Source organism: Rhinolophus ferrumequinum, chromosome 12, assembly GCF_004115265.2.
Source record: "Rhinolophus ferrumequinum isolate MPI-CBG mRhiFer1 chromosome 12, mRhiFer1_v1.p, whole genome shotgun sequence".
Lineage (NCBI taxonomy): Eukaryota > Metazoa > Chordata > Mammalia > Chiroptera > Rhinolophidae > Rhinolophus > Rhinolophus ferrumequinum.
In genome coordinates, this window is record NC_046295.1 from 38,731,159 (window position 1) to 38,756,206 (window position 25,048).

The following is a 25,048-nucleotide window of genomic DNA, read 5'->3' on the forward strand; positions in this document are numbered from 1 at the left end:
CTTCTTTGTCTCTTACAGCTTTTGTTTTAAAGTCTATTTTGTCTGGTATAAGTATTACTACCCCAGTTTTTTTTTTTTTTTCCTTTTCATTATCATGAAATATCTTTTTCCATCCCTTTACTTTCAGTCAGTGGGTGTGTTTCAATCTGAAGTGAGTCTTTTGTAGACAGTATATGTAAGGATTTTGTTTTCTTATCCATTTAGCTACTCTGTTTTTGATTGGAACATTTAATCCATTTACATTTAAAGTAATTGTTGATACATACAAGTATGTAGTTATTGCCATTTTATTATTCATATTTTTCCTCTCTCTCTCTCTCTCTCTCTCTCTCTCTCTCTCTCTCTCTCTCTTAAAGAAGTCCCTCTAAGATTCCTTATAATGGTGATGATGAACTCCTTTAGCTTTTTATTTGTCTGGGAAGCTCTTTATCTGTCCTTTGATTCTAACTGATAACTTTGCTGGGTAGAGTAATCTTGGTTGTAGGTCCTTGCTTTTCATCACTTTGAATATTTTGTGCTAGTCCCTTCTGGCTTGCAAAGTTTCTGTTGAGAAGTCAGCTGACAATCATGAGAGTTCCCTTGTAAGTAAATTGCCTTTCTCTTGCTGCTTTTAAGATACTTTCTTTGTTTTTAAGCTTTGGCATTTTAATTATGATGTGTCTTGGTGTGGGCCTCTTTGGATTCATCTTGTTTGGGATTCTCTTTGCTTCCAGGGCTTGTATATTCATTTCCTTTGCTAGGTTAGGGAAGCTTTCTGACATTATTTCTTCAAATAGGTCCTCAATCCCTTGCTTCCCTTTTCTCCTTCTGGTGCCCCTATTTTTCATAGTTTGGTGGTCATAATCATGACACTCTTCTGAAGAGGCCGAGGTTGAGGGTTTGATTCTTGAACTGACACAGGGAAGAGCTGCTCTAAGGCCACAGATGGTGCAGGGCACCCAACTGAGAATTTATCAAATGTGTTTTGTGATCTCAGAAGGCTCCAAGAGAGAAGATGAGATGATTCCGAGCAAAGTGCTCCCTTGGAAGGGGAAAGACACAGAATTAATGTTTCTCATGATGAGAAGCAATTCATTTTTGCTCCATAAAGGCCACGTTTTTTTCATTGTTGATTTTAGGACAGAAAATATCAGCCAAATATCTTTTTTTGCGTCTTGTGAACATGATGCAGATCATCCACAAAGCATTCAAATATTGTGATCATTTTGTTGGAGTTCCAAATCACAGAACTGTTCTAACTTCTTACAAATATAAGTTTGGGTTCTTGGATTGTGTGTGTGTGTGTGTGTGTGTGGTGCATGTATGTGTTGGGGAGGAAGTTATTATGAGTCTGAAGTCACACGTGCAGATGTGAGGATCTGGGGCAGTAACAGGGACTTGCCACTCCCTTGCTCTTTCTTTTATGGGCTCTTTGTTCTCTCACCCCGCTTTTTGCTGTCCTCTTTTTGTGTTGTTAGCAATTAGTCAGTCTCCTGCCTATTTTCTATTTCAAATTAAATAGAAGCCAGTTTTATTGCCTTTGATAATTAGTATTAATCCCATTAATGCAAGTGTTCCTTCTAGGATGCCTAATGTGTTACTAGGAAGCCTTTGGATGGGCCGCTTTAGAAATGATACCTACCTCAGTTCCTATTGGTGACCCCTTTTCCCCAAAAACAGCCTGTTGCTGCTGCCTTAAGCAGCATGGTATTATCTAGGAGAAAAACACTGGATATTGAGTTGCATAACTTCTTAAACTTCGTTGTATTTCTCTATATTTATTTTATTGTAAAAGAAATTCACGTTTAAAAAAGTACATATTTTACAATAGGCAAAACTGAAGGAAGAAAATAAAAGCCACAATCTATCATCCACATATAATATTTTAAGTTTTCTGATTATGTTCAAGTCTTTTCTTTATGCATAGTTTCATATTGGGTTGAAAAAAATAATGAGTGTGTGATTTTATATACTATTTCTTGTTCAATGTTAAAACATAATTTTCTCTTGTGTATTTAAATATTCTTCTACCAGTGATTGTATCTAGATGCAATATATGTCATAATATGGATACACCGTATTTACTTAAACAATGCTAGATATTTAGATGCTTTTTCACGGCTTGTTTAAATTGGTCAACATTTAAGATTACTTTATTAAAACAAATTTCTAGAAGTAGACTTAACAGGGTCAAAGAGAATGAGGTTTTTTTAAAGCTTTTAATGTGTATCATCAAATTGTGTTTCTAAAAGGTTGCTCCAGTTTCTACTTCCAGCAGCACTGTATGGGAGCCTGTCTCACAACACTTGCACAGCATTGAATGACAACATTTTAAAATGAGACTTACTATGTTAAAAAGGGAGCTTTATTATTTTATTTATTGCTCATTATGTATTATATTGACCATTCTGCTATAGTCGCTGCAAGGTAGTATTTGAGAGCTTAGGCATATCTATGCAGAAACATGAAACACTAGCCTTTCAATGCTCACTATGTGAGGTAGTAATCCAGTGAATGTCTGTGTCTCCTCCAGCCTTCATACACGGAGTTTGACATCAGTGGCAACGTCCTCGCTCTGATCTTCAACCAAGGCATGATCTGGTAGGCCAGCTGTTGGATAATGTACCACTTTTAGAAGAGCCTCCAAGTTCATTATTGCGTAAAGCACTATAACCCGTTGTCAGAGGAGACCACAATCTGTGTCTGAGTCAACATTTGCCTTTGGAAAGTGGATGACTGTGAATAGTTTACATTTTGTTTTTCATATCTAAATCTTGGTCCTCAAAGGCATGTGCCTGTTTTGTAGAGCACTCATTCATCAAAGAATGGGAGTCTACGTTCTGGTTGGTAGATTATTTGAAGGCTTCTTATATTTTCTATCCTGTGACACTAGGATCTAATAGTGAAACATGAATGATCACTACATGTTAAGTATGAAATAAATTAGTGTAAGGTCTCTGAGAAACTGATTTCATGTAGTAACTATTGAATATGTTTAAAATACAATTTATAGCTACTTTAAAAAAATTGCGTCTCATCCAATCCAGTAGTTTATATAGAGATGAAACACATGTTTTAGGCAGGTCAAGTTAAAAATATGATCTTTATTTTGGAACTTGTTTCACAGGGCAATTTGCACATCAGAATTATTTCTCTTGATGTACAAGGATTGCCATATCTTTTATTAAATGAAAGCATTCTCCCCATATAGCTTGGTAGGTTCAGATGAGTTGATACAGTAGAAACCATTTTTGAGTTTAAAAATTGAATCACAGCATACAATTTATCTGGTGACCATGTATCTTGGAAATCTGTCACTCTTACCTGAAAGCACCCCAATCCACAAACGGTTATAATTGAGCTTCTTTATCTTGTGATACATATCTAATATAATATTGTGCCACACCATTGTTTTATGTGCAAGTACCAGTCACTAGGTTCAGTTTTTTCACAGGCATCATATGTTACTCAAATCTTTTCAATCATAGCTGGCCTGCAGTATGAAGCTTTTGTGAAACTGGACTTCTCTGTAAATGTTAAAATTAACAGTAATATAAAGACCATAGTCAAGAACCCTATTATCCTGCCATGGGGCCTGTGAAATTCTTGTGCCTCACTAGGGCAATCAATATGAAGAAAAGACTACAAAAAGATTATCTTCTCCATTGTCTGGTCTGTTTTGAAATGCAGTTCTTGGCTAACTTTTGCAAATGACGGCTCATGTGTCCAGAGAGTCGTGAAGGAATGAAATACATCCCTTATTCTCCAAGCAGGGAGGAAAGTCAAGGTGGTCCAACCTATGACTGCTGACAGAGAGAGTCAGGGGAGCAGATTCTGTGGGTTCTGGATCTTTCCTTTCCTAGAGAGGATTCTGCTGTCATGGCAGCAAATGACTAACATTGCTATTGGAGTAATGAGAAATCACTGTGTTATAACAATTCTAAAAACTCCCTGGCTCTTGCAGAGTGCCATAAATCCCTCAGGCCTGGGGGGAGCCATTTGTGCAGCCATATGCTGTATGTCTCTTTCTTATTCTTCCAGAGTTTAGACAACAGATCGGCCTAGAAATTCATTTTCATTATCAGAAAAGCTGTTGTAATGGCTGTGCTGATTGTCCTCACTTATAATTTTACAGCTATTTCTATCTGTCACTATTGTTCATATTAACATTCTTAAAAATCTAAAACTCTTCTCCAGGTCTCCCATGGGCTGATTCATTATCAAACTCTCTGCAGTGTCATTGCACTATCACTTTCTATGTGTTCATCCTTCAGGTACTGGTCAAGTCTTACCTCTGGGTAGTGTGAAGAAGACTTTAGAAAGTGATTGTGCTTTGTGAGTGTACAAAGATAGTCACACATTTACCAGAGGTCCAGAAGTAAAAGAAATATTATTCACCTTTGGATCACCCCTCTCTTCCTAACTCCCAGAAGTTAGTGAGAGAGTGACATGATGTGGTAGGGGAGATGTGTGGGATGTATAGTAGGCTCTCCTGTACGAGGGCACTCACACATAGTAATCTATTATTTGATGAGGCATGAGGATCTGATAACTGAGTTTGGCCATTTTCTACAGAAACAATCAAAAGAGAGTGGGGATTTTGCATCACAATCCATTGGTTTGTGACTGGAGACATTCAATTACTGCTTTAGGAGTTTTTAAGGAGTGGAGGTTATTTAAACTGATATTATTAAAATCAGATATATATAGGTAAAATCCATTTTGTTATGAATTGGCGAAATGATCAGGAAACCTTTGTATTGCACATTTATTTTATGAGATAGCATACGTTTTATAAAATCATATTTTTAAATGATGAAAACACAAATTATCTCTCTCATAACAGGATGTAGAGAGAAAACAGTGAGAGAGAAGATAGGTTTGGACGTTGCTCCAACACTGTCTCATTGTATACCATCCCACCAGTCATGTCACATTTTGCTACCTCATTTTCTCAGTTAATCAAATGTGAATAATTTACCTGACATGTACCCTGTCATTGAAGTAATAAGAAGAGCTAAATGAAAGAAGCTTTCGTTTGCTTTGATCTTCTTGGAAGAAAAGCATTTTAGCAGGCTCAGGTATTACAGTGATCTTTCCCTGACATATGACGGGATCAAGTCTAGGTAAGAGACTTAGTGAGCCAAGCTGATTAGTGAGTCATGAACAAAGTTAGGATGAGCATTAAGGTTCAGATATCACGCTGCTGCCAGGACCTGCTTTTCTAGGTTATGGCTCTTGTGTCATTTATTCATGATGCCCATGTGATATTCATTTTGAAAATTTGAAATTTATAGATGCACGTAAATATAACATGTATGTACATACATATGCATATATACAAATGATGCACACATATATATATATATGTACAAATATATGTGATTTTAGACAAGTCTTGGTCTTGAATTATGTACAAAATTGTCTTAGGATAGCCTACATTGTGCAGCAATGAAACACTAAAATCTTTTTTTTTTAAATTAAATTTATTGGGGTGACAATGGTTAGTAAAATTATGTAGATTTCAAGTGTACATTTCTATAATACATCACCTATTTATCACATTGTGTGCTCACCACCCAGAGTCAAATCTCCTTCCATCACCATATATTGGATCCCCTTTACCATCTTCTACCACCCTCCTCCCCTCTTGCCCTCTGGTAACCACTAAACTGTTGTCTGTGTCAATGAGTTTTTTCCCTTTGTTTGAAACACTAAAATCTTAGTGGCTTACAAAAGGAAAAATGTATTTCTACGAGTCCCTTGTGGGTTGATAGAAAGTTTGTGCTCTTATTACGTACCCTCACTGTGGAGTCCTAGATAGACAGGTAGGATCCACCTGGAATATTGCTAGTCAGAGCAAGAGAGAGAGAAGAGAACAAAAACCACACAGCATTCTTAAATTTTCTACCCAGTGGTGAGATACCTCATTTTTATTTCTATTTTATTGGCCAGAACAAATCACATGGGCAACCCTGAACAAATCACATGGGAAGCGTCATCAGCTAAAAGCATATTGCATTACAAATATTGGCATTTAGGGATATAACTCTAGTGCTTTGTAATTCTGACCCCCAGCTGGGACTATCACTCACTCACTTGCTCATGTTTTGGGCGTTTCAGGTTCTCTCTTGCTATCTTGTAACCAAGACACACTTTGTTGTTCCAAAGTCTATCCTCTCATTTAAAACAAAAATTAAGTTTATATCTTAGAGAAGTTTTAGGTTCACAGAAAACTTGAAAGTACAGAGTTTGTGTATACCCCCTGCCCCCCACATGGACGGCCTCCCCCACTATCTACGTCCCCCGCCACAGAGTTACATTTATTTCATCAATGAGTCCACTTGAACACATCATCATCAACTAAAGTCCATACCATTTTTTTAATAGTTTAACTTCCTACAAAGTCTCTGGTCAACTCAATATATTAAAATATCATTCAGATCTGTTGTGTGAAATTCTATGAATTTGGGTTCAAATTGTGAAAAGATTCCATTTTTCCATGAAATCATTTAATGTTGGTTTGCCCAAGTTCAATTATAGCAGACACTAATTTCTTCATCGAACTCACCTGCCCCCCCCCCGCCACACACACACAATTTACATTGGATTGATTAAAACCCTAACTAGAAATGCTGAGGGCTTTATTATGTTAGGTGGGTGCAAAAGTAATTGCAGTTTTTGCAATTATTTTTAACCTTTTAAACCACAATTACTTTTGCACCCACCTAATAGTTTGGACAGTTTAAAAGATAGGACTCTGCTTTAACTTCTAAAATAAATAACTTCTGAAACCTCTTTTTGGTTTTCGACTAATAAGTTGCCATTTAAGTTTTATAGTACTAATGGATTTTTTTCATCATAGAAAATTAAAATTTATTTTGTTGAAGTAACCAATGAAGCCATCAAAGTAAAAGTGACCTCACCTAAGTGATGACTGTTTAAAAGTGGCATTTTAAAATACTTTTTCAAAATCATCATGCTAAGCAAAATAAGTCAGACAGAAAAAGTCGAGAACCATATGATTTCACTCATATGTGGGATATAAAACTGAAAGCAACAAATGAACAAGACAAACAAGGAAGCAAAAGCTCATAGACAAAGACAACAGTTCAGTGGTTACCAGATGGTAAGGGCAGGGGAGGTAGAAGAGTAAGTATATGGTGATGGATGGACAATTGATTCTGGGTGGTGAACATACAATGCAATATACAGATGATGTATTACAGAATTGTACACCTGAAATCTATATAATTTTACTAAACAATGTTACCACGATAAATTTAATAAAAAAAGCAGATGTACGTAGCAGTGGATTTCCAGGACAAACAAAAGTAAGAATGTAAACAGATAAACTAAATTAAATGGTTGTGTTTAATTTTCAGCTCAAAAACACATAGTGTTAAAGGATATCAACAAAACATAGTATATTATTAAACACAAATACATCATTCCCATGAGCTCTGAACACCATAGCAGCCACAAATAGAAAATGTAACAACATTGGAAAAAGAAAAACTTATTGTAATTTTTTTCTCTTTCATTAAACAAAAATTAATTAGCCAGGACAAAAATGTATTTAATCAAAATATGCAGTTTATTTGAATAGAACATGTGATTTTAAGGGTCAATTCTTTAAAAAAAGGTAATTTTTTGGAGATATTAATCAATGATATGAATCTTAGGGGAATGAAGTTTATCTTACAAGTAGAAGACAAGAGAAACAAATGTAGTATGTATACTATTTATTCTAGTTTAATTTGCTAATGATAGCAGGTATGGTTAGTGATCTGCATAATTTCTACGAAGGAGTTATGTATACAATACCTATAATAATGAAGGAGATGGTAAAACATGCATAGAAAATGGAAACAGATTAGTCAAATTTATTTATAAAAAGGGTTTTAAGTGGCAGTACATTTTCTGCCTTTGGCAAATAAGCATGACGTAAAATAAACAGATGCTATGTGACCTTGTTATGGCATGAAGACTTGAATTGATCAGAGCTCCTCTGTTTTCCTTTCTAGGATGGGCTCTTTCTTTGCTCCCAGCCTCCCAGGCATCAATATTCTTCGACTCTATGTATCCATGTACTTCCAAGGCTGGGCCGTAATGTGTTGCAATGTTCCTGAGGCCAGAGTCTTCAAATCGTCCAAAGGGAATACGTTCTACCTGGGCATGCTCTTACTGATCCTCTTCCTGTCCACCATGCCTGTTCTGTACATGATTGTATGCCTCCCGCCATCTTTTGATTGTGGACCCTTCAGGTTCTTGTCTTTGAAATTCTGTTTGGGCGTAGTTTTGTTTCAGGCATGGAGATAGGAATAGTCAATCATTGTATGAATTATTTTTGTTTTTTCAAACAATGACATTTTGGTATGTAGGAATGAGATCCTTTGGGTATTCAGGCTCATTATGTGACATGGAGAGTCTTAGGCAAGTTCCATCCATTTTCTCATTTGGGAATCATAAAAGGGAAAATAACTTCTCTAGGCTCCACCTGGGTCAAACATGGACAATGAATCTGAGCTATTTCCATATAAGGAGTTAGCGAAGAGCTAGTCTGGATGTGAAAGTTTTCCTGATGCTAGGTCTTCACACCCAGACATTTGAAGTTATTGCTATATGGACATCAAATTGAAAAAATAAATAAATAAATAAATAAATATAGATTACCCTACATGCTACCTAGGACAGAGAATCATTATGAGATAATAATGAATATGAAGCAGGTCACATAATTTATAATTCAAAATGCTACAGGCCAGTAAAAAATTAAAGCTGTTTCTCACATACATTCTCCCTAAATAACAAGGGTAAATCTCTCAAGTCAGTAATAAAGAGTCAAGAAGCCTCTTTCATCCAAGTTGGGAATGTACTTTCTACAGTTCTCTGTGGCAGAGTTCTCTCTCTGACACTTATCAAGAGAGCAAAGTCCCTAGGATATGGAGGATTGGGATTTCATTCCCTAAAGGGCCCTGGACATGATTCTACCACAAGTCTTCCCCATTATCTCGGGACGTTGAGCCACTGGGCAGCATGAACTTGAGTTATTACTCCTTTTTAGTGAAGAAAATGTGCATGTGAAAAGCCATGTGAATGAGAACCATGATGCTATCATGTCCACATGTAATTTCCCCATCATGTTGTCAGAACCAAGTCGTTACATTAAAGTCAAAAAGGTTTGTTGCCCATTGACTTAAGTTAAAAAAAAAAAAGGCATTTTTCACTCTAATGAAAATCTGAGTTATGATCGCTTTGCTGGAAAGGAAAGAAAGAAAATGTGAAGCCAGCTGATACGGCAAAAACTGCTGGAATTCTTTCAATTCAGGAAGCTGATGTTGACAAGTCCTGTTCATCCACCCCTCTACCCCCACCCAGCGTGCTGAAATAAATAATGCAGACAGTGACATCTGGAGACTAAGTAGGAAATTGCATTCTTGAAAGAGGTTGGCCCCAATAAATCTTTGATAAATCTCAGAGTACAAAGTTCAAGCAATAAACCATTCAAAGACTTCTGTTTTAAATGCAAGTGACCCACAGAACTAAATATCTAGGATAAGTTTTAGGTATGCTTTTAACTTTTATTTGGAAGTTGATCCTTTTCAGAAAAACGTATCAAAGGAACTTAGTGGTCTGCAAGGGAATGCACCTGGTTACACAGGTGCCTTCATATTAAAAATATCATTGAGTTAGACATGTACAATAACTGTACAATTTTAGCCTTTTTGAGCCCGAACTCTACCTTTCTTTATATCGCACTGAGTTACTACTAATGGGAAAAAAAATTGTCTGTTTCTAAGGCATAATATCTGATTTTGATCATGTGTTTCCTAATTGGTACACTTAGGCAAAATTACTACATATATATCACTATTTTGAGATGAAGGAAATTTAAATATTTTCAGTAGAGAATTGGGAACGGGGTTATCTCTATTCTATTTTGATAGTCTATTTTTCCTGTTAGATTCCTCATTTTGAAGCAGAAGAATGTATACTTTCTTTGTTTGAACTTAAAGTTTAAAAGGGTTGTTCTGCCCTAGAAATGAGACGAAAAAGCATGTATTAGTAGGAGCCTCATGACATGCCATCCTTAAGGACCCTGAGTTTGTGGTGGTTTGCCCAGCCTGCCTAGGTAGTTAAGAGTGTCTGACCCTGCCTAGCTCCTGGGTGGGCAGCAAAATGGCAAATATGCATTTGAGGTAAGTTAATGGAGACATCACAGTGATGGCCAGTTGCTCCCAAATACAGGTATGTTTTCAGATATGGTGGCTACAATACCCTAGAAGACCCATTCTGCAAAGCAATTTGATGAGATGCTCTACCTTGTTTTGGTTTTATAAGACCTGGCTAGGAAGGGTGAATTTCCCAGAAAATTGTTCTAATTGACCAGTAAATGGATTTACTTTAAATAGTTCAACAATGTTTTTTAAATATTTTTTTTGGTGTCCAGATGAAGGAAATTCTTCTAATTGTTCCACCATATTTCCTGACACTTGATGTTTCTGCCCCAACCCCCTCACTAATAATTCTGAACAATTTCTAGTTCTCCAGGTTTTCACACACCTCCCTGCAAACATTATGGTAATTGCATTTTTAATGTATTTTCATCTTACTGCAAAGATGATACGTGTTTGTCACAGAAAACCTGGAAACTGTAGAAACATTTTCACAGGAAAATAAACACTACCCATGACCTCCAAAGTCCTGAAATAACAACTCAACATTTTGGCATTTTGTATTCTGGTTTTCTTTTTATGCAGATTAAAACAAAACAAAAAAGTAACTGAGATCATACTCTATGTAAAGGTTTATATTATATTGTGATACTGCTATTACTTATTTGCAATTATACTCTATGTATTTATTTTTCTTAATAATATAGCTGATTTCTAGAGATGGGGAACATTTTGAGCTCTTTGAGTCCAGAACATAGTAGAGTGCTGGCCAATTATTTGAATTGCGTGAATAATGACTGCTTATTGTGCACTAAGCACTAGATGAGATGTAGGGTTAGCTTGGGCATAGACTCTGGACCTGTGGAGCTCTCAATCTGGCTGGAAAGACACGCCTGCTCACAGACTCTTCTAATCTAGGGTGGATGGAGCTATGTCCACAGGAAAACTATAGGTTAAGTACTGTAGCGTTTCACTTGATGGTATAGTGACTTCTGAGAATACCGTGAAGTGACACAAGTTGGCTAAACTGTCAGAGAAAGGGATTGCCAGGGATTTTCAGTTGCTTCTGTAGTTTGTGTATAATTAAGAGATCCAGACTCTTGGTAAGAGACCTGCTCTGGAAAAGGCACCCAAGAATCCCCAGAGATGCCAAAAACTTTGCATTTGAGATACAGTGGCAAACAAAGAAGAAGGTAGTAGGTAGGAATAATTTTGCAAAATTCCAGTCCCCTCATTCTAATTATGTTCATTGTCTGTAGCTGAACAGGCTGGAAAAGGGAGAGTGGATTTTCTTCTCCATGCTTACCTTACTCTGGCTTTATTCTATATGGCTAGGGGGTAGGATGGTCCGTTAGAATGGATGAACAAAAAAATTTAGTGGAATAATTGATATAATCTTAAATTGTAAACTTCATTCCCCCCTTGTGTACCATAGGTCTTGCTAATTAGTGTGTCGATCTATAATTTTTGAAGCAAAATTTATACTGCTGTAGTCCAGCGACTCCTGACAAGATACTTGGAGTCTCTCCCAGTCTATTGAAATATATTATTAGTTAGTTCAGGAGAAAAAAAATTTGATTTGGAGTGTATGGGTCATGTTCATTTAGTAGCTGAGAATGTTTAATAATTAAAAACAAAAGCGAAAGCAAAATATATTAATATTATATTCTGATGATACATAAACTTAGTGATCAACCTAGTATCTTTTCTGAAAATTACATTTTTTCATAGTAAAATCAGTATTCATAAACAGAAAAAATAACTCAGCATGATGGTTATTACTTTATATTTTGAATATTATACACTAAATTAAGACAGACATCTCTCATTTTTCTACTTTATAGGGGCTGGTTCTTATCTTAATGGGTTGAGAACAAACCCATTTAGGACCTTTGCTTTTAAGGCTAATTTTCCTTCTCTTCCCATTTTATTTTCTTAGCAGTGGAACTGAGCTAGTACTTTTTAGGACCTGTCCAGAAGAAATACTGAGTGACAAAGGATTCCACATTCAATGCAGTTACCTATTCATAGCTCTGATAAAAGGGGTCTAGTGGAAAATGAGATAGAAGTTACTGCATGGAGAGATATATTGGATTATTTGTGGATTTGGTTCCGTTAAGCTATCCCTTATGTTCATTTCCAAGGCTAATTAAAAAATTGAGTGCACTGTTTATTCACCCCACAGAGAATATTCTCTGACAAGGACAGCCGGCCGAGGGGTAGACTGATGAGCTGTTTATAAAATACATTTCAATCAGAATCTTAGAAATACAGCTTTAAAAATTCTGCTTCTAATTCTATGTTGAATTTCCTACCTTGTTTGCTTTTGTGTTTAGGTTGGGATAACATTTCTCGTATCTTCCCCATGTGTTGACAACATGAGTATGAGGTCACAGTATCAGGAGTTATAGTGAAACATAAGAGTCCTAACCTGGAAGTGTACTTAGACAATGTTTGAGGAAGATTTCTAGTTTTCTTGTTGTAACCATCGTTTTTCATATGTTTTAAATAAACTTTTCTCCTTTCCCCTTACACCTCTCCCTCCCTCCCCTCCCCGCCCTACAGTGGCAAAAATAGGATGTTCGAAGTCATTGGAGAAACACTGGAGCATGATTTCCCAAGCTGGATGGCAATGGTCTTGAGACAGCTTTCCAATCCTGCACTGATGCTTGCTGTGGCTTTGGTTATGGTGTATGTATTTTCCTTCCTCATAGAAAGAGTCTTTGTAATGTTCTTCCTGACTGCTTTTAAGTTCCAGCTTTTTCAGCTCTCTCACTCTCTCCAAGGGTTGCTCTGTAACCTAACCAAATTCAGTGCCGATTACGTGGTGGCAAGAGGCTAAAATTAATGAGCCATGTTCTGACCTTACTGTGTGTAATTCACAGCCATCTGCATCTTGGCCTGCCTAGGATTATAAGATTTGTTCCCAAGTAACCAAAATAATTACCAGTCAACAGCTAAAGTAAGGGAAACATAAATGCGAAATCTAATCAGCACATTGAGCTTCCCCCACATCCTGGCCTCCACCTCTTGTTCCATGAAGCAGATGGCTGTGAATACACAGAAATGATGAACTTTTAAGTTAATATTCCTCTTGGGGGCCCTAAAGGCTATATGTTAGGGCTCAGGGCTTAAGAAGTCTTAAAAGTCACCCTGTCATTTTTTTCCTAGAAGGTCATCAGTAACTGTGTCTCCGTAGCAATAGAATCAGAGGAACAGAAGGATCTTAGAAAGGTCATTTAGTCTATCCCTTCAAAGTGAGAGGTGATATCCAAAGGAAAACTTGGGAAGGGGCTTTTGTGCCCATATTGTTTTCATGGGCTTCTGATTCTTGGCCACCACAGATACACTTACATTCTAAGGAACAATTTATGCTTGCTGTGGAATTGCCATGCATCGTGCTCTAGACCTCCATTTCATTCCCCAAGACCCTCCTAAAGAGAAAATCTGGAACTGTCACTTCTGTCAGTCAAGGAAGGCAAGTCTGAGACCACCCTTTAAAAACAAAGCTGACACCAAAGGTTGGATTTATGTAATTAAAATGAAAACTAGGAAATGTTAGGGAGAGAACGCCCAGAGGTTTGGCTTAAATGAACTGGGTCTCGGCCAATTTGTTATCATCCTCTTTGCAATGCTCATGGTCCTGAGCCACTTCAGTGAAGGCATGTGTCATACCCTTCAATTTTATAAATTAAAAAAGTGACTTAGAGGGGTGAAGTGATTTTTTTTCCCTAGGTGAGCATAGAGCAAAATGGCATTAGTAGGACTTTGACAGTAAATCCAACCTTCATCCCTTTACAACGTGACACATTCTTTGAGGAAGAGCTAACAGCCTGTAGGGATAATTAAACAGTAAAACAGATTACTATTATATATTACAGAACCTTGATCGTGGGGTGGCATTTACAATCTGATAGTAAATCAGTGGTGCAGATGTGTTAGAAAATGACCTGCTGGATGCAGTATGTTTTCACTGGATGGCCTTTGAAGTGACTTTCCTTCTCCATGTTTGCATGATATAGCGGCTTTCTGAGAGCCGGTTAAGTATTCTGTGTCTTTTAAGAGTCAAGGCCCGTTAGTGGTGTAAATGACATCTTATTTGGGGGAAAAAAACAAAAAATAAAACACATAAAACTTAATGTCAGATTTTATTACTATTGTCTTAACTTCTTGAGAGGCAGATTTATTTTTAAGCAAAGGAACAACATTGTTCTAATGCCACTAGTTAAAGATTTAATAAGCTGCCTTGGGAATGTGGAAGAGGAACTTACACTGCATTTGTTCCAGGCATTATTCATATATTAACACTTCAGTTTCCACAATAAGAAGTTGGCCTCACTGATCATATTATTGATAATACATGGTTGATCTGCCCCAAATCAAATAGCTAGTAAGTTCATTCACATCCATGTCTTCTTATTTCCTACCTCTTAGTCCCGTCCCCCACCCCTCCACCCCGGCCTCCTCATTTGCAGCATCAAACACTGAGTTAGGAATGACTGGGCACGTTCAGAAGGGCTGGAAGCCACTTGGCAGGGATCGTCTACAACCTGGGTGGGCACAGTTTTCTTAAAGGGCCAGACAGTAGATATTTTAAGCTTTGTAAGTCAAGAGGCAAAAGTGAGATTATTATATAACCATTTAAAAGTGTAAAAACCATTTTTAGTCCCTGGGCCTCACAAAACAGGCTGGGAGTCAGATATGCCCTGGAGACCATTGTTTGTCAGCTAATACAGACTATCTAGAGCAGGGTTGTCCAAACTTTTTTCAACGTTTTTCACCAAGGGCCATATGCGATAAAATACACAAACAGCCGGGCCACTCACTCGAGGTGAAGTACGTCTTGCCTCACCTGGTTTATTTAAGTAAACTAAATATATTTTGCAATTTGCTGCGGGCCAATTAACAATGGATTGCTGACCGCAGTTGGCCCGTGGGCCGCAGTTTTGACACCCCTGCTCTAGAGGAAAGCTGGAAGGCTAGAAGGTCAAATAGATGTCCTACAAGCTTGATTTTTGTTCTGAGGTTCTGATTTAAAACCCAAATTTCCGTTTATAGCTGATTTGATTTTTCAAATCCTGAGGTCTCATCTTTCACTTTATGGGGCCCAGTCGATTGGCTTGGGTTTTTATTACCTTTAATTACAGAATGTTACAAGTGTTTCGAATTTCCCCAATGGGTTATATTAAAATCAGCGTAGGTGGTTTTTGGTAACTGAGTAGAATTTAGGGTAGTTCTCTGCACTAGTTTTATTCCTTTGGAGACTAAAAAATGACGTATAACGAATATTTATTTAGGGAACAACACAAGGAAGAAAAAAGTGATAGAGAATTCCAAAACTGTAAATGACTTGTGAGGTCTTGGAGTTCATCCCCCAAATTGAGGTATTTTTGTAAGAAAATCCTAATACACACACACACACACACACACACACACACACACACACACACACACACACTTATTCAGCACCTACTCCATGCCAGATATTGTACCAGATGCTTTTATGCATGTAATTTCATTCAAACTCCTGCCACTCATATAAGAACTTAAACTCAGCTAAACCATCTCAACAATTATGTTGCTAGCAGCAGATGGCTCATAAAGGATGTAATCTGGCATGTTGCTGAGTAGAGGAAATGTATTCAGTATCCAGTTATTTGCAACGAAGAGCAATGCCAGTTACCTTTTTATTTTTTTTTAACTGCACATTTTCTTTCTTTGTTTATTTGTTTTGCTTTAAGTGAAGATGGACATACTGATTTTTGCAAAAATGTTTGGCTGGAATTTGCTCTTTTTAGAAATGTAAATGTCACTTAAAAGCCAAGAGCATTATGTTATAAACCATTTTCTTTCTGAAGGAAGGAGAAATGCAAACAATACACCCGATGGAAAAACAAATCATGTTAATTAACTAAGACTGTGAGGACTGTATTCTTAGTAAAGGAGGGAATTTAAGGCAGAAAGTCAGTTTCCATTTTATTCGACACATTCCCTAAGCTTCAGTAGATAGTCCATTCTCCTGGATGCCATTGGCATCAATTTAAAATGTTACTTTTAATTATAATTTAAACTGATGTTAATACATTTGCAAGAAGAGTCTAAAATTAGGCAATGAGGTACAATAGACAGAGCTGTGGAGAGAGAGCTTTGGGGCCCCGTTTCCCAGGTCCACACCTAGTCACTGTGCAACTGAGTGTGCTTCTTTACGTCTGTATCCCTGGCTCAGTCTTTTATCTACAAAATAAGAGGTTCCAAGTAGAAAATATCTTAAAGTCTACTCTAGTGTCAACATTCTATGATTTAGTTAATGTAAATTTAAGAGGAACCTTGAGGAACTGAAAAACACCATAAATTTTATTATTTTTTTAAATTCAGTTTGACCATCTATTACCTTAATGCCACTGCTAAGGGCCAGAAGGCAGCAAACCTGGATCTAAAGAAGAAGATGAAACAGGTAAGATACAATGTATTTCACAGAAATCGTGTCTTTATAAATGCCAAATAGTACAAAACATCAGGAAATCTCATGTTCTTCTCTCCTGTTTTCATTGTGTAGCAAGCTTTGGAGAACAAACTGCGAAACAAGAAAATGGCAGCTGCACGAGCAGGTTGGAAATACATTTGCAATTTTTTCCCCCTACAAATAGTATGCTCTTCCTTTTTCTTTCTTTTTTTTTTTTTTTCCCTGAATGGGGCCTTTGATGCATAGTGGCATTATTATCCTAAGCAAATGATTCCACCTTTCCTACTGTCTACCTTTTAGCCCTTCTCAGGCGTCATATCCAGGGGGTTTGGTTGTTTTCCAGTGGGAGAAAGAAAAGACGACGATAAATTCAAGAATGTAAACTTAGAAGTAGTGATAGGAATGTGATGTCACAAATTGACAGAAGATGAAAAAAATCCATATAGTCATATGTAAATGGCAGATACAAATGCAGACTCTTGCCCATTTTGACCATTTTTATATATATAAGGATACACTTGTGACGATCTTCTGAACTCACCATCATCGATGGTCAAAGTCTTTTTCTATTCATTAACTTTTTTTTAAAATCTCATTAATTTTAAAACATTAGAATGAGGTGTATTTCTATTTGCCAAAATTACTGATATGCTTTGCATTCCACATGGAAAAGTGATGCCTAAGAAGTTCAGTGAAAATCTTTTTCAACTTTCCCCTCCTTCCTAACTTTAAAACCATTTATGTTCATAGGGTTTATTTCCTCTCTGTAAGTAATAAAAACTCAAATAAAATTGGTTTAAGTCGAAAAAAAAAAAAGTATCGTTCTACACACATGAACTAGAGAGTAGTATGTATGGCTTCAGACCACGTTTTATCCTAAGTTTAGAAGCGATCAGGGCTGAGTTGCATTTTTCTGTGGTTCTTTCAACACTGCCCTCCTTTCATGTTGGCTAACCTTATGGCAGCGGAATAATGCAGCTGTATCCTTAGATTTTGTTTGTCTTAGGTTATTTTTTTCATCATTAAGCTACTTGTTTCCTAATTGCATTGACATTTTTTTTAACTTTATTGAGGTGTAATTAACAAACAAAATTATAATACATTTAAAGTGTACAATGTGGTGATTTATAAGCATGTACATTCTGATAGGGTTCTCACCACGGAGTTAATTAACACGTCATCACCTCACATATTTACTTTTTGTTTGGTGAGAACTTTTAATTTCTACTTTCTTAGCAAATTGAACTTATACAATACAGTGTTATCATATATATAATATTTACCATGTTACAGCATTATAGCCTCAGACCTTATTCCTCTTATAACTGAAATTGTGTACCCTTTCAGCAACCTCTCCCTATTCCCCCCAGCCCCTGATAACCACCATTTTACTCCGTTTCTGTGAATTCATTTTTTTGTTTGTTTTTTTTAGATTCCACATATAAGTGATACCATGCAGTGTTTGTCTTTCTCTGACTTGTTTTACTTAGCATAATGCCCTCCAGTTTCATCTATAAGGCTGAATATTATTCCTGTGTGTGTGTGTGTGTGTGTGTGTGTGTGTTGCATTTTTTTAAGCCACTCATCCATAGATGGACACTTAGATTGTTTCCAAACCTTGGCTATTGTGAATAATACTGCAATGAATGTGGGGATACAGATGATTTCATTTCCTTTGGTTACATATTCAGAAGTGAGATTACGGGATCATATGATAATTCTATTTTTAATTTCTTGAGGAACCTCCATACTGTTTTCATAAGGGCTGTGACAGTTTACATTCCCACCAACAGTGCACAAGGTTCCCTTTTTTCTGCATCTTTACCAGCATTTATCTTTTGCTTTTTAGATACCGTGTTTCCCCGAAAATAAGACGTAACCAGAAAATAAGCCCTAGCATGATTTTTCAGAATGACATCCCCTTAACATAAGCCCTAATGCATCTTTTGGAGCAAAAGTTAATGTAAGACATGGTCTTATTTTCAGGGAAACACAGTAATAGACATCCTAACAGATGTGAAGTGATATCTCATTGTGGTTTTGATTTTCATTTCCTTGATGATTAATGACTTTGAGCTCCTTTCTATGTACAGTTATGGCCATTTGTATGTCTTCTGAAAAATGTCTATTCAGGTTCTTTGTCCATTTTTAAATTGGGTTATTTATTTATTTATTTATTTATTTATTTATTTATTTATTTATTTGACTATTGAGCTGTATGAGTTCCTTGTATATTTTAGATTTAACCCCTTATCACATATATCACTAGCAAATATTTTCTCCCCTTCTGTAAGTTGTCTTTGCATTTTATTAATGGTTTCCTTTTCTGCGCAGAAGCTTTTTACTTTAATGTAGTCCTACTTGTTCACTTTTGCTTTTGCTGCCTTTGCTTTTGGTTTCAAATCCAGAAAATCATTGCCAAGGTCAATGTCAAGCAGCTTTTTCTCTATGTTTTATTCTAGGACTTTTAAGGTTTAAAGTCTTCCATTCAAGTCTTTAATCATTTTGAGTTGATTTTTGTGCATAGTGTAAGATAGGGGTTCAGTTTTATTCATTTGTATGTGGCTATCCAGTTTTCCGAACACCATTTACTGAAGAGATTATCCATTCCCCATTGCATATTCTTGGCATCTTTTCAAAAATGCATTAACCATATATGCGTGTGTTTCTTTCTGGACACTCTATTCTGTTCTATTAATCTTTGTGTATGTTTTTATGTCAATGCCATATTGTTTTGATTACTATAGTATTGTGATATAGTTTGAGATCAGGAAGTGTGATACCTCAAGCTTTCTTCTTCTTTCTCAAGATTGTTTTGGCTATTTGGAGTCTTGTGTGGTTCCATATAAACTTTAGGATTGTTTTTTCTGTTTTTGTGAAAAATGCCATTGGAATTTTGATAGGGACTGCACTGAATTTCTAGATTGATTTGGGTAGTATTAACATTTCCACAATATCAATTCTTCTAATCCATTAACATAGAATATTTTTTCATTTATTTGTGTCTTCTTTAATTTCTTTCATTAATGTTTTATAATTTTCAGTGTACAGATATTTCAATTCCTTGGTTAAATTTATCCCTGAGTATTTTATTATTTTTGATGCTAGTACAAATGGTATTGTTTTCTTAATTTCTCTTTGTCTGATAGTTTGTTGTTAGTATATAAAAATGCAAATGATATTTGTATACTGATTTTATATCTTACAGTTTTACTGAATTCATTTTAGTATATGTGCTGCCGAAGTGAGAACATTTTTACTGAATTCATTTATTAGTTCCAACAGTTTTTTGGTGGAGTCTTTAGGGTTTTCTATATATAATATTATGTCATCTGCAAACAGACAATTTTACTTCTTCCTTTCTGATTTGGATGACTTTTATTTCTTTTCTATCCTAATTGATCTGGCTAAGATTTCTGATATTATGCTATTAATAAATAAAAGTGGTGAAAGTGGGGATCCTTGTCTTATTCCTTATCTTAAAGGAAAAACTTTCAACGTTTTACTGTTGAACATGTTAGCAATGGACTTGTCCTATGTGGTATTTATTTTGTTGAGGTATGTCCTTTCTATGCCTAATTTGTTGAGAGTTTTTATCATGAAATGAATTTGAATTTTGTCCAGTGCTTTTTCTGAATATATTGCGGTGATCATATGATTTGTATGCTTCATTTTGTTAATGTGGTATATCACATTTATTGATTTGCAATATTTATTTTTTAATTTTTTGAGCCATCCTTGCATCCCAAAAATAAATCCCAGTTGATCATGGTGTATCATCCTTTTAACATACTGTTGAATTCAGTTTGCTAATATTTTGTTGAGGATTCAGGGAATATTAGCCTATAATTTTCTTTCCTGTAGTATCCTTGTCTGGCTTTGGAATCAGGGTAATGCTGGCCTTGTCTCCTCTTCAATTTTTTAGAAGAGTTTGAGATAGATCAGTATTAATTCTTCTTTAGATGTTTGGTAGGACTCACCAGTGAAGCCATCTGTTCCTGGACTTTTCTTTGTTGGAAGGTTTTTGGTTACAGATTCAATCTTATTAGCAATTGGTCTGTTCAGATTTTCTATTTCTTGATGATTCAATCTTGTTAGGTTGTATGAGTCTAGGAATTTATTCACTTTTTTCTGGTTATCTTATTTGTTGGCATATAGTTCATAATGGTTTCCTATGATCATTAATATTTCTGTGTTATCAGTTGTAATGTCTTCTCTTCATTTTAATTTTATTTGAGTCCTCTCTCTTTTTTTCTTAGTCCACCTAAAGTTTTTGTCAATTTTGTTTATATTTTCAAAAAAACAGCTTTATTGATCTTTTTTTAATTTTATTGATCTTTCTATTGTCCTTTTAGTCTTTATTTTTACCATGTATATGTTTATCATTTCACAACTCTCTTTACTGTTGTTTTATTTTATTTATTTTTTATCTTTTAACAAGAGGCATTTTTAGTCTTTATTTCCAACCTGCTCTTTTTCATTTCTTTCCTTCTGCTAACTTTGGACTTAGTATGTTCTTCTTTTTTCTAATTCCTTGAGGTATGAAGTTAAGATGTTTATATCTTTTTTTTTTCTTCCATAGTGTAAGTGTTTATCATTATAAATTCCCTCTTGGAGCTGCTCTTGCTATATTCCATAAGTTTTAGTATGTTGTCTTTCCATTTTCATTTGTCTGAAGGTAGTTTTTGATTATCCTTTTTATTTCTTCTTTTACCCATTGGTTGTTAAGAAGCATGTTGTTTAGTCTCCATATATTTGTGAATTTTCCAGTTTTCCAGTTTTCTTGTAATTGATTTTTAGTTTCATACTATTATGGTTGGAAAAGATGTTTGAGATGATATAAATGTTCTTAAATTGATTAAGATTTGTGTTGTGGCCTAACATATGATATATCTGGGAGAAGGTTTTATGTGTGTCTGAGAAGAACATGTATTATGCTGTTGGATGAAATGTTCTGTATATGTCTGTTAAGTCAATCTGGTTAATGTGGAGTTTAATTGCAATGTTTCCCTATGGGTTTTCTGTCTGGATCCATTGTTAAAAGTAAGGTATTGAAGTCCCCTGCTCTTATTCTATTACTGTCTATTTCTCCCTTCAGATGTTAATATTTGCTTTATATATTTACATAAATATATAAAAATTCTGATGTTGGGTATATAAATTTACAATTGCTATATCCTCTTGGTGAATTGTCCCCTTTATCAATATATAATGATCTTTTTTGTCTCCTGTTATAGTTTTTGGCTTAAAATCTATTTTGTCTGATATAAGTATAGCTATCCCTGCATTTTGTTTTGTTTTGTTTTCTTGTTTTTTTTTTTTTTATCCCTGCCTTTGGTTTTTGTTTGCATAGAATATCTTTTTCCATATCTTCACTTTTAGTCTATATGTGTCCTTAAAGCCAAAATGAGTCTCTTGTAAGTATCAAAATGTTGGAATCATGTATGTCACATGTATCTGCTGTGCTTTTGTATTTGCTCTGAATTGTGACTATAACTTAACATTATCCAATTAGTGTTTAGAATGGTGAGTGAAAAGTTCTGACTTCTTGATCTGAATTCTAGTTAAGGCTTATTGCTATCTTTATTGTTTTAAATAATGATATAATGCTATAGCATGCTACTTATTTGACATTTTCCCATAATTTGTCCTTAAAAATACATAGAACCTTTGTGAAGGCAGAAACTATATTCATAGTTGTTAAGTCAGGAGTTAATACAGAACATAACAGCCACTCAGTAAATCTCTACCAAATATCTGCTGGACGATGAGAAATTCTTTTTTTAAATGAGGAATTATTTTATTGGTAATATGAAAGGAATAAATTTCTATATTAATTACATATGCAGTAATGAATAAATGTTACAAAAAGAACAGAACTTTCATTCTCCTGTCTTTAGAATTTGTAAGAATTTTGTAAAATAAGAAATAAAGTATATTTTGAATACAGAAACTCAATCTGGAACACATTTGGAAGATACAGATTTCAGGGTACCTCATTCAGAACAATTAAGCACACTGAAAGCAAAATTTTTATTTGCTTTTTATCTTAGTTATTTGTGTGTTTGTTTATTTTTGTTTGTTTTGAACAGCTGCAGCTGCTGGTGGCCAGTAACTTTCATGGATGTGCTGGGGCCTCAGAAGTACTCCTTGCCTTGCTGTTTAAAAACAATGACTTATGTGAAGGCCCAGAGAACAAGCATTTTGCTATTCCCCTGTCCTAACCCTGATGGATTATCAAGGTCATACTGGTCGATAAGGCACCACCAGTTCAACAAGAAGGATGTCCACCATTTTCAAATTAGGATTTGTTCCTACACAGTTATTCTCTCCCCTGACCCATTTTCTTGACATTTTTCTCTTAACAAATTGAGTTTAAAAGAGGGTTTAATTCAGCAATATGGGTTCCTGGTTTAGTTAATGGGCTCATTTTAAAACCTTTGCCTCATTATGGACTTTCATTTTATACACTTCTGCCTTCGTTTCCTTGGCCTGGGAGCAGGACTACTTTGCACACTTTTTCCAAGTTTAGACATAGCTTCATAATTATTCATTGTAAGCCTTCATTAACTCACTTTTTGAAAAAAACACCCTGTTTTCTCTCTCTTTTTTTTTTTCTAACTGTCTCTCCATCTATGACCTCCACAAATATACACCCAAGATCTTTCCATTTGCTGCTGGATTTAGTATGAAATAAAATGTTTTTTTCTGCAGAAGTATCCTAAGGGAATTAAGGGCCTGATCAGCACAAGGTTGAAGGTCTCTGACTTTGAGGAGGTACATGGGTCTTAGACAACTCTATTCTTTATGAGTTTTTTGTTTGTTTAAATTACACCATAAGTGATTGCTATTTCATCATAGTCTGATCGTTTGACCTCCAATGATCATATCTCCTGAGCTTAGATTCTCATATTCTATATTTTTTCTTTGCTTTTTATTAAGATTAGGAAAACACACACTTTTATGGGAGGGCGGGGGGCTTCAGTTTATAGATGTGTTTAAGCATTATTATTTATTTAAAGTTTAAATTGACTTTGAATAGTAACAGTTAATGCCCTTAGCCAGCCTTGACGTGTGACTTCAGTTACATCTCCTAACTCATAATGTCCTTTTCCAGAGGTAAGCCAATTTGCCTGCCATTCCCTGCAAATGACTTGCTGATTTTTATTACCCTGTCTTTGAGTTTCTTCTTCTTTTCGATCTTCAACTGGCCATAGAATGATCACCCTGTTCCTACACCAATCCATGTGCTATTTACTTCCTTCATAACCAAATTCAAGACTTATTGCCTCTGGTCAAACTTTCCAGATTAGCCTTCATTCCCAATCATGTCATTCCCTTGATAGACTTTATTGTTTTATTGATTTTCCTGTGATTTGTAATGGTTCTTTATTGTTTCTTGTATGTATTGATTATCTTTCCTATCCAGATCATAAGCTTCCTATGAGCAGAGATCGTAACTTCTAATTCTCTTGTATGCCTTGTATCGTGCTGAGCATAGGTAGGCGCTGAATAAATGCTTGTTAATTAAATTGAATCAATTTAACTTACAGCAGTTGCACTGTGAAACAAAAGCTTCTGTTATCTGCATGAACATATTATTGTGATGTAAGAAATGGAATTATCTGTTGATATGCTGACTTTATTGTTTCAGATTATAATGAACATGAGTAAATAAAGCTAGTGCTTATTTCTGCTTGTATCATTTCTGCACTGTGTAGTAATAAGATTAGATAATTGGTTTATACATGTTCCCAAATTTACAATGTGAATTACACTTCCTTGCTCTTGATCTATTTTATAAGGAGGATGATAATAGATGGCAAACAGTCCCCCAAGGTCTTCATCTCCTAAAGGCAATGTACTTTTTGAACAAATGCTCATGGTATAAGCATTCAGACATGATAAGTTTCAGTTTTTCTATACATTAAAAAAACAAGTTGGGTTTTAATTGCACATAAATACCCACCTGATTTAAGTTAAGCATTTTTCAAAATTTTAACTCTTTCAGTTTCCAGACAGCTGTTGAAAATATTCCCATACTACCACATGGACACATATCTGAAAGAGTGAATGCCACATCCAAAGCTGTTTTACAACTATTCAGAAAATAGCCTTGCACTAGAAGGGCTCTGATTGCCCTTGGTTTATATATATGGTTTATTTTTATATCGTTATTTCCATATCTAAAGATCAAAGTCATAGGGACAATTTAGAGAGCAAATAAACAAACACCTTTTATTCTTTTATGGACTTTACCTTTTATTCTTTTTGAGATAAATAAAAAATAAATTTTGACAAATATATACAAAAACTAAATTTACTTATCTGAAGAGCTTCACCAATCATTTGAAAAACTGTAGTTCAGCACATTCTTTGAGTTATCTCCTTTGGCTTCTGAGAAGACCATGTAGCTTTAACCATATCA

The 25,048-nt window shown here is 35.4% G+C and overlaps 1 protein-coding gene across 1 annotated transcript in view; it reads left to right on the top strand.

Moving 5' to 3' along the window:
• Window positions 1-24,285, top strand: part of TMC1 (transmembrane channel like 1) — a 157,502-nt gene extending 133,217 nt beyond the window's left edge. The window contains exons 16-21 of the mRNA XM_033122084.1: window positions 2,513-2,580; window positions 8,007-8,246; window positions 12,723-12,848; window positions 16,533-16,611; window positions 16,714-16,765; window positions 22,713-24,285. Of these exons, the coding sequence (XP_032977975.1) occupies window positions 2,513-2,580; window positions 8,007-8,246; window positions 12,723-12,848; window positions 16,533-16,611; window positions 16,714-16,765; window positions 22,713-22,735 (588 nt within the window). The 3' untranslated portion in view covers window positions 22,736-24,285. The remainder of the gene's footprint in view (window positions 1-2,512; window positions 2,581-8,006; window positions 8,247-12,722; window positions 12,849-16,532; window positions 16,612-16,713; window positions 16,766-22,712) is intronic.
• The last annotated feature ends 763 nt before the right edge of the window (window positions 24,286-25,048 follow it).